This window comes from Habropoda laboriosa, unplaced genomic scaffold (assembly GCF_001263275.1).
Source record: "Habropoda laboriosa isolate 0110345459 unplaced genomic scaffold, ASM126327v1 scaffold713, whole genome shotgun sequence".
NCBI classification, from domain to species: domain Eukaryota; kingdom Metazoa; phylum Arthropoda; class Insecta; order Hymenoptera; family Apidae; genus Habropoda; species Habropoda laboriosa.
The window spans coordinates 339,185-349,476 of record NW_017100832.1 but is presented as its reverse complement, the minus strand read 5'-3'; the positions used below and the strand labels follow the sequence as shown (position 1 = coordinate 349,476).

The following is a 10,292-nucleotide window of genomic DNA, read 5'->3' as shown; positions in this document are numbered from 1 at the left end:
TTTTACATGACACCACGTTGTATGGGCAATAATGCTGATCATACGAATTTTTGATAATAAAACACGTTCCTATTAAATTATCTGTTCATTGTCGTATTGTTAAGTCTTCTGAAGTGGGGCGGATTAGAGGAAGAAAATAAATAAAAAAAAAAATACAGAGAAAAGAAGGGGACGATATCTCTGAGCATATATAGACTGTGGGGATGGAAGGAGATGCGAGAGAAGAGTCGAAAAATGGCCTCTTTGTAAGATAATAAGGAGACATCCTACTTTGAAAAAGAAATGAATAATAATAATAATAATGTTAAAGGAAACAAGAAACTAATGCAAAATGATAGGAAAAGAAAAAAAAAATTATAATAATAACGTAAGGAAGTCTCATAATTTTCTATCGCAACAACAGGAAAAATAAAAAAAATATGGAACATTGGTAAACCATACGAATCTTAACGACGTGAGACTGTATATTTAACGTAATAATTTATTTTCAGGGTATCTATCGAGATATTTTTTCATTTGTCATTGTAAAGAAAGAAAAGAAAGAACAAATTTTTCAAGATCTACGCACTTTCTATAAGCTAAACTATAGTAGGAATGTAAAGTTATACATAAAAAATTGTAAGGTAGAAGAGGAAGAAGACGATTGACGGTGACGATAAGAGAGATGAATTTATTATTTTCGTCTTTTTTCACGGAGGATCCCGACGGTTCGTCGGTATTCTCATCGTCGAGCCTGTGGAAATACCGGAAACGCGTTGTTCCACGAATTTGTACATGACGAACGAAATTGATCTCCTCGGTATTCTCATTGTCCGCCACATGAGAACACCGATGACGTTTCATGGAGGATGTAGTTAAATGAAGAAGAAAAAGTTTTACTTTTTATCATGTAACGTGTTTATAGACGAAGCGAATTGTATTTCGCGCGATGCGCTCTTTTAAAATTAAGTTTCAATCTTCCGCTTTCCTTTGGCTTCGACTTCCGCTAGTTTTTGTTTAAATCTTTCGATAGGAAGCAAAAGAGAAAAGAAAGAAAGTGAAGAAGGGAAAATGTTTCAAGTGTTTTTTGATTTCGAACGATGTCGTTGAAAGAGAGAGAGAGAGAGAGAGAGAGAGAGAGAGAGAGAGAGAGAAAGAAAAAAATTATTTACAAAACAAAAGTATAACAATAATGATAAAATAGCACGCGGTGGTGAAGCCACTGTGAAGAAACTTATAATGCGTGTATACACAGACGCACGCGCGTGCGCGCGCGCGCGAACACCGTTTTGTATGAAGGAACAGTCGTAAGAGGAAAAAAAAAATTGTCACTTTAGATTAGTCTGCTGTCAATATAACTAGAATTATAATTTTGAATGTAACATGTATCATATTGATTATTGCCTAGATAAGGAAACCGTACCGATTAAAAAGTTAGCGCACGATTATATCAGACATTAGGTATAATAATAAATGATGTCCACGGGACATTTTCATTTTTGAAGACTCATATGAATTTTATTCAGTGGACATGCGTGTTCAAGACAAATACGCCTGAACTATAATAAGATTAACAATTGCTTTTCTCAAGCTGAAATCATTTTTACATATTTTTCACATCGAAAGCTTTACTTTTATTCCTCGACTTTTTATTTGTAATATCCGAATTAATTGGCGGGAGATTATTAAATATTCGCGAACAGTTTAAAATTCGGTAAAATCTATGAATTAATAATAATAAGTAAGAAGCTTGAAAATTTATCAAAATTGAAAGTTTGATAGTATATGAGTGGTTTAAGAAAAAAATGATATTTGAAAGTTCGCGGATTGTGGTACGCATGCGCATACAGTTCGATGAACGGCGTGATTCTAGCCAACGGTTTTGTATGGCAAGTGAATTTAATCACACCCGTGCCATAGAGGAATAAACATGGCGCCGTGGAGATTACTGAATTGTGTTTAGTGGTTGTGTGTCTGCGATTTGTGTAGTGCGACGATTTTCCATTTGTCACCATATCTTGTCATCGCGTCAACGCGTTCCTGAGAATGTTACCCGATTACGGTTAAAGTTCCATTGAGAATTCCACGCCAAAGGTAAGTCATTTAAAAAGTTACATATCTCCGAAGCAACTGTTGTGTTTTGCAAAATTAGGAATAGATAGTTTAGAAAAGTGACAGTCAGATTAACATAAATAGAAGCAGGTGGAACACTGATATTTTCACTTTATTGCATACTTTAGTTATTATATTACGATGACAGGTTGTAATTGTTTATAATAAAGTGTGAAAATTGCCTCGTGTAACACGTTGTTTAACAGCACAATTACGTGGAGCAGTAAGTTTTACACAACATTAGAATTATTTTTATCACGATGTACGGTTGTAAAAATTTAAGAAATCGCATTTTTATTAATCTACTAAATAATTAGTAGGTAAATATGTAGTAAGTTACGCAAACGTAGTTCACGTTAGAAAACAATAAAATGGTTATACTAGTAACAAAAATAGGTATTATTGTTGCAAAAATTAGAATAGTTATGTGGTAGAGATGTATAAACGTATGCACAAATAATCGCACATATTGATTTTGAATCAATTCATGTATGCATAAAAATTATCTTACGTCATAAACTTGATAATAGTAATATAAACAATATTAAGAGAGGACTGTCAATATCGCTTTACAAAATTATTAACGGACTTAAATACATTTCATGTTGTAATTATTGTTTGTTACATGTGCTTTCGTAAGAATGTAAATGTGTTCTACTTATCATGTTGATTTTATTTTTGAAAATTTATATTACATCTGAAGAAAGAAACAATTTAAAACACTGAGTTTTTTACATGCCAAGAGTATTATAGATATAACATGGTCATATGCTTATAATGTTCCGTCTTTGTACAGTTTGCGGCTAAAGTCGGGTTAGCCGACTGTAATTGGGCGCACTCTGTTGACTTTCATCATGTACTATCACCATTATGCGTTTTTCAAGAAAAAAAATATAACTTTACCTTTTTACAATATCCGTTACACCTGTTGTGCTCTCGCCATGAATATTGCGATTATTTTCTTAAGGCAAAATTGACACCTCTATTCGTGTGTATACCTTCGATTAACTTCGTATTATTCCACCCTGTACGTGCTTAGTACACGGAACAATGGAGACCGTAGATAATCGCGAAATTACATTATCGAACCATGCCGCATTTTTTAAATATGCTTAAAGTAAATTTTCAAAAATTAGCAATAAACACAAAACACTTTTTGTAAATCAAAATAGTATTGCATTGTTTTACAGATTGTAATAGTTTTTACAATTGATTTATTTACGTGTAACATTAAACTTGAAAAAGAAGGTTAGGGAAGATCACTGTACAAATGGGTAAATACCATTCGTATTCGAATCCAATGGTTGCACGTGTAGTATATTATTGTGAGGAGCGTGTCGACTCTTGTAAACGCGGCACCACAGCCGTAGCGTCGCAAAATAGACGATTTCCACCAATGAAAGGAAACTAAAGCCCATGAATAGCCCCAACAGGCCACCTGTACTGGCTGTACACAAACAATTACGTAATTGAGATTCTTGAGATTTTCACAGTCAATCCTTTTATGGAAATGATTTTAATGTTTTATGAACGTTATAATCCGCTTTACGAGGTCTCGGGAGAATTGTTACTGAAGTGTATTTTGCAAATTGTTGCTTTTGTGCGCGTTGTGAATACCAAATTTGAAAACATTTTCCAAAAGAGCATTAATTATATTTTAAAATATAAATTACCGTATCTTTAAATGATTATTTCCATAAATAATTCAACTATTTCAGAGTTGAACCATAGACATAGTTGTACGTGCCAGACTGAATCTAATCGATATTAGAACTTAGAGCAAGGGATGTACATGCATCAAGAAAGGATTAAACAGGAACTTGTGGGAACAGATAACCGACTAATACCGACCTTAGGACCGTAGTTATCAATGTATTTAGTAACTTAGCTAATGCGGATGAAATATTTCCCCAAAAAAATATCATAATTCACTTACAGAGAAATTCTGTGAAACCGAACAGCTCGTTCTTCACGTATTTAGTGAATTGAGAATCGACGAAAAACAGGTGAACCACCGCCATATTTTTCCTGTTAAACAAAAACCCTTACCAACATTCTAACTTTATCAAAACGATCATTCTTCATTACTTCATCTTGAAAACAAAAAAAAAATAGAATTACGTGAAATATTCTCTGTTCTTCTTTACGTAACCGTCAGCGATGGCAAAAGTAGGCACCAATTTACTCTGCGAGATTTGCACGTTGTAATTAATCTCGTAGCATCCAGGATAGCAATTGCAACTTGGTCTGCAAACGAGAATTTTCATTTTGCAAGAATCTTATGGCGTGAAGCGAACCACTCACGTCTCGGATACGTTGAAAGAAGTTATGCCGCTGTCGTCGTCATAAAGTTTGACTTCCATTGCTCTGCGAGCATTCGTCGCGCACGCATCATCTTTCTTCTCGCAGATGGGTGTGTTGGAAGATTCTGGAGGTAAAATGGAGGACCCAATGTCTAGATTTTCAGAGATAAGTTAGGGAGATTATAAAACTGACGTGAGCAGAATCTACATGTTCTTTTGAAATCAAATAAAACGGTGTCACGAAATTTTTTATATATACAGGATGTTCGATAATTTTTGGTATTTGTAAAATTCAAAGCTTGTTCGATAAATTCAACGATTATTGTTAGCTTTTTATTTCAGCGTGTCTCTGTTAGAATCTCGATAAATTGTTGCCTAAAATTAGGCACACTTTTTGAATTGTTATTTGTGAGGGGGAAAAAAATTACTGGGCATGTAATACTGGACACAGTCGCAGATCTTTTGCGTGAAGTTCGCCTCGCACTCGAGGATGCAGTTCCTCTGAGTGTAGGTTCTGTAGTAGCGCAGCTTTCTCTCAGACGTGAAGAAGCACTTCCTCTTTCTCTGTGGGACAGAGATTATCGTCTTGCTGGCGGTCGATATCCGGGGCGTCACGATCACCCTGGTCTCCTCGCCCGGGGTCACAGTGAACGCGAATTCGGCGATTTTCGGCGTCTCGACCGGGTTGTGCAACAGCATCTGCACAGAAACGTACTTGCTCTCTGTCGTCAAATCTTATTACTCGTTCCGTCCACGTTGTTATATTATTCAAGTGTAATGTGATACTTGGAACTAAGTCCAGGTAATTTTTCTTTCATTTCTCATTTACCATTTTTATTTTGAAAATTTCGTTTTTCTCACTTTTGCTATTTTATAATATTCAATCTCTAATGTCTCATTTTTATTCCGATAATTTATTTTTTCTCACTTTTCCTATTTTATAATATTAAATCTCTAATTTCTCATTTTCCAGTTTTATTTAAACAATTTAATTTTTCTCATTTTTGCTACTTTATAATATTAAACCAGTGAAAGTAGAGAACTTTGAATTATAATAATTGCTGAAGAATTGATGATATTGTAATATAGTGGATTATGTCAAATGAAAGCTAAATAGGTTTAATTTCTACTTCTAATACATGGTTTATCTGTATCATTAACATAACTGTGGACAGATTAGATATTTGAGTGGTTTATAGACTTCCTGTTGGATCGTTAGTTTAATACTACCTTGAAACCAACGCTAGCAGAAGACGAGCAATAATACTCGTCTATGTCTGCATCAAGTACCAAAGTTAGACCATAAAATTGACCAGCACCGTAGGGTCTCCATGGTACAGAGTCTGGAGCTGCGTTTTCTTCGTAGCCGGTTTCTGGAGTCCAATCGATGCTGCTAGGTGGAAACGTGATGTTGAGGTCGGCCCAGTCACGTCTGTAAGCAAAATTTAATACTTCGTTTTAATGTTAAAATTCTAAACTTATGAGAAAAAGAAAAAAAAGGAAAAATTCAGCACAGTAATCTCTAGATAAAGTTTGAAAAATATATCGAACTATTGAAGACTAAAAAAAATTTCTTATCTCTGGTTTTAAATACAGAAAATTATGAATTAAAATTTTACTGAAAATTATATTATTTATTAAAAAATTGCAGAAGATTATTTATGAAAATTTTACAAAAAATTATCTGTTCTCCTTGAAAATTAATGAAATTTACTCACGGATTGTAGAACAAGTATTTTTTATGAACCGAGTTGAAATTACAGCACATTCCTTCGTCCGTCATAGCTGGATTAAAGATCTTCTCGCAATCGGTGAGATTCCCATGCCACTGGCAGAAATGCAGCATCTCTGTGCAGGATTGCGACACCTGTGGAATGATAATTAGCAGGAGCATGAAATTAAAAGTTAAACGATACATCGTTGCTCTCTCGTAATAACCGATGATCGATAGATCTTTTTTCAGTACTTCGAATTATAATAATTGTAATCATCTTATAATCAGTATATACATATATTATATATATTATTTCAACGTAGATAGAACATCGTATTTTATATCAACAAAAGCATCTTAAACAATTGAAAATTGTAATTTCTATTTGTAGATACATTAAGATACATCATTTTGTAATCTACGTTCTATAGAACATGTGGAAATGATCGATCGCCGTTATCACGATAAAACCACAAGTTACACGTGCATTTTATAACGTTTCAACATACGTTAATCATAAAATGCCGCATGCTGTTCCAAGTGATCGCACTCTCGACAAAATCCAGGGTCGCCGAGTTGTTCTCGAAGTTACATCTGTCCTCTAACAAAAGCTTCTTTCTTGCGTCATTTCTGCGAGTTAAACGATTCGTTGAAATTTTTTTTTTTTTTTTTTTAATCAGTACACTCGAGAACAAGCTTACCCGGCGCTTATGCGTTGCGCCTCGCTCTTTTTCACGTTGTTCATGTTGCAAATGGTGATCGAGGGAAACGGAAACTCGTTCAAGGACACCGGTTCCGGGCTGAGAGAGATAATTATGGGTGTCGAGACCCACTTTTGATACAGGAACCAAATATAGTAAGAGGCTGTTAGCACAGCCAGAGAAAAAGAAATGATCCAGAAGACCCTATCGAGGAGACAGTTTGATTTTTCACAGATTGCAATGAAATTTAAATCTGGTTCCCTTGTGGAAGAGAAAGTACTGATTTATTTAGGCGGAGTTTAAGTTCTGCGAAAGTAACGACGATACTTGAGCAAAATTGCAAGTTTTAAAATTTGCGAAAAAAATAGCGAAATTGTAAATTCTAACACAAATCGTGTGGGTTTAAAAAAAAAGATAGCGAAGATACTTTGGCAAATTTGCAAATTTCTAACGATATGGCAAAACTTTTTTAAAAAGTAGCAAAGGTAGTGTAGAGTATTGATAAAATAACGCATCGAATTTTTTATAATTATCTATCCTCGTCGAACTCATAATGCAAACATTCAACTACCGTTTCGAAATCAGAGTATAATAATTAATTCAAGCAGCAAACGGTTACCTTTCAACGGCCGACAAGTTCGAATCACCGACGTAACGTAAACCATGAAGAGTACTATTCGTGCAGTATTGCTTCAGGGTGGTTCTTATATCTGAGTTGCTCCAACATTGCTGACTTTCACCTTTGCTAAATTCACCAGCAATATTTTACTGTTTCCCCCGATCTCTCTGTTACATGAAATTGTACCTCGATTATTTCGTACTATTATATTTCACTGTTACCTGATGCCTTTGTACTCCTCCTCGTGATCGTAGTATTGCGTCAGAGCGTTTTCTTTCTTGGACAACACGTTCCTGTTGTATCTGGACCTTAACGTTGTATCCTTTGATCGATACATGATCTTGCGGCAATGTGAATTCGCGTGGAATAAAGAAATTATTGCTAAGAATGAATTACACTTAACAACGAACAATCGACAAATGTTAATTATACGAAAATTGACAAAATCGATTGAATTGAACATTAACGAAAGGAAGAACAATTTTTTTTTTTAAATATAACGTAATACAAAATTTCGTAACAAATCGAAGAAAGTATAAAAAGTATGGAAAATGAAACAGAAGTAAGAAAAAGTGGAAGATCTATGGATCTACGGAAGATCTATGGATCTATGGAAAATCTATGGATCTATGGATGATCCATGGATCTATGGATAAAAAGTATGGAAAATGAAACAGAAGTAAGAAAAAGTGGAAGATCTATGGATCTACGGAAGATCCATGGATCTACGGATGATCTATAGATCTACGGAAGATCCATGGATCTACGGATGATTTATGGATCTACGAAAGATCTATGGATCTATGGAAAATCTATGGATCTACGGAAGATCTATGGATCTACGGAAGATCTATGGATCTACGGATGATCTATAGATCTACGAATGATCTATGGATCTACGGATGATCTATAGATCTATGAATGATCTATGGATCTATGGATGATCTACGGAAGATCTATGGATCTACGGAAGATCTATGGATCTACGGATGATCTATAGATCTACGAATGATCTATGGATCTACGGATGATCTATGGATCTATGAATGATCTATAGGTCTATGGATCTATGAAAGATCTATGGAAGACCTAAAAGCATAAAGAGTACAGAAAATAAAACAAAAGTAAGAAAAAATGGAAGATCTAATATTGTAAAAATTTTAAATCTACTCAAAAGAAACGTAAAAGTTACAAAAAAATGTCATTAATTGTATTCTTCTGAAATAAATTCTCCAACTTACGGTAAAAAAAAAAACGAAAGGAAGATTGCTCAAGACGGATCAAAGTGGTGTGGACTCCCCCGCTTTAATTAATGGAATTAATCAAATCACCTTGAAGGAGGGTGGTCGAACTCTGAAATTATCTCGAGTGGCGTATCCCTCCAGACGTTGAGTTTGCTTATACGGATTCTGTAGGTGCACGGTGTTGATGAAATATGGTAAATTGGGATCGTGACTCCTGAGATAGTTGAGAGTTGCTTTGTCTGTCGTCCTGTAAGTGGCTTCGATCGGCACTACCTCGTTCCCCTCCTCAGTTTTCGAATATTCTCGATAGTAGAGCTTAATCGGCATTGTATTCACGTCCTGATTGCATTTACGTCTGATTTCTATCCATACTGCTTCATTATCGGAAAACATTGACAGTCCAAGTAAATCATGACCGATTCCTGAATATTGGTACCTTCGTTTGAAAAATTTCATCTGTGGCGGATCTCTTTATCTTGATTTCTTCTGAAAATACCCACTGTCTTCGCGCGCTCCTTTGATAGCTCGAGTCTTTCCTTTTTTTTTTTCGAAAAGAGGATCCAATCACTTATCACGATAATTTTTTTATAAACTTTCTCTTAAATGTCCTGCAATTATTTTGGAAAAATTGCTATATTTTTAAATGTGTGAATCTTTTTATATCAATTTTTATATTTCAGAAATCTCATTTTCGTTAAGAATTGTAAGTAATATATCAGAGAATTTAAAGAGCTTAAATTATTCTTCTATTATTTACTTATATTCTTCTACTATTCTAAATTATTATGGTATATTTTCATTTAGAAAAATTATCATATATTTTATTAAAAAATAGTGAATCTCCTCAACCCTTTCACTGTTCAGTTCTTATTTATTTCAACCCTTTCCCAGTTCAGTCTTTATTTATTTCAACCCTTATGCGTTCTTCCGTTCAATTTGGGTCCTTTTTCACCCTAAGACCGCACTAAAATTAAACCTTAGAAGCAAAGTTAAACTCGAGCCAAATTATGAAAGGGTTAATTAATAAACCAACAAATGAATTCAAAATAGTAGCATTTTATCTGAAGAAAAAAAAAAAATCAAAAACTCACCCTGTTCATCTACTTCAGAGAACGAATCGTGATACTTAAATAAATCTTCACCGTCTCGTGCAGACATTCATTGCAAAAGAAGAGAAAAAACACCGACACAAATTGCGCTTTATCTTCGAATAATTTTATCTCATGTTCGAAATTACTCCTCGAACTTTCTCCTAGCGATTGTGCAACGTACGGATTTTCAAGTTCATAGAGAGAAACGTCACGTTTTGCGAGCGGCAAGTGTGCACGATACTAAGAGAGCAATTTCGTGGTGGCGACCTTTTCGTCCTGTCAGACGGCAATGTTTTCGCGCAATTAGGTTGACTGAAAAGTGTGTCAACTTGGACGAAGGACGATATATAGAACGACTTGTTGGTCCTTGTAAAGCATTGATGAAGGATGCCTGTCAACTGACTGGGGGTGGACACGGGCATGTACATCCTTTTAACGTTGCTTGGACAGGATCCTCACGTGCCAATGGCTATATGTTGTCTTTAGTACGTGCTCACCGCGATGACACAGATAATTGTAAATGACTGTT

At 34.8% G+C, this 10,292-nt stretch overlaps 2 protein-coding genes across 3 annotated transcripts in view; one reads left to right on the top strand and one right to left on the bottom strand.

Annotated features, from left to right (window-relative positions):
* The first annotated feature begins 1,904 nt into the window (after window positions 1-1,904).
* The window catches only part of LOC108577266 (uncharacterized protein DDB_G0284459-like), a 16,346-nt gene continuing 7,958 nt past the window's right edge, over window positions 1,905-10,292 (top strand). For both annotated transcript variants that reach the window (XM_017940400.1, XM_017940399.1), the window contains exon 1: window positions 1,905-2,073. The gene's annotated coding sequence lies outside the window, so the exon portion shown is untranslated. The remainder of the gene's footprint in view (window positions 2,074-10,292) is intronic.
* LOC108577262 (pickpocket protein 28-like) lies at window positions 3,351-9,065 on the bottom strand. Its single transcript, XM_017940394.1, has 12 exons — window positions 8,760-9,065; window positions 7,650-7,768; window positions 7,429-7,554; window positions 6,810-7,013; window positions 6,618-6,738; window positions 6,113-6,261; window positions 5,625-5,826; window positions 4,823-5,093; window positions 4,396-4,519; window positions 4,213-4,338; window positions 4,028-4,119; window positions 3,351-3,538 (listed from the first exon to the last, which is right to left on the bottom strand). The coding sequence occupies exons 1-12, from the start codon at window positions 9,063-9,065 to the stop codon at window positions 3,351-3,353; spliced, it is 2,028 nt and encodes a 675-aa protein (XP_017795883.1).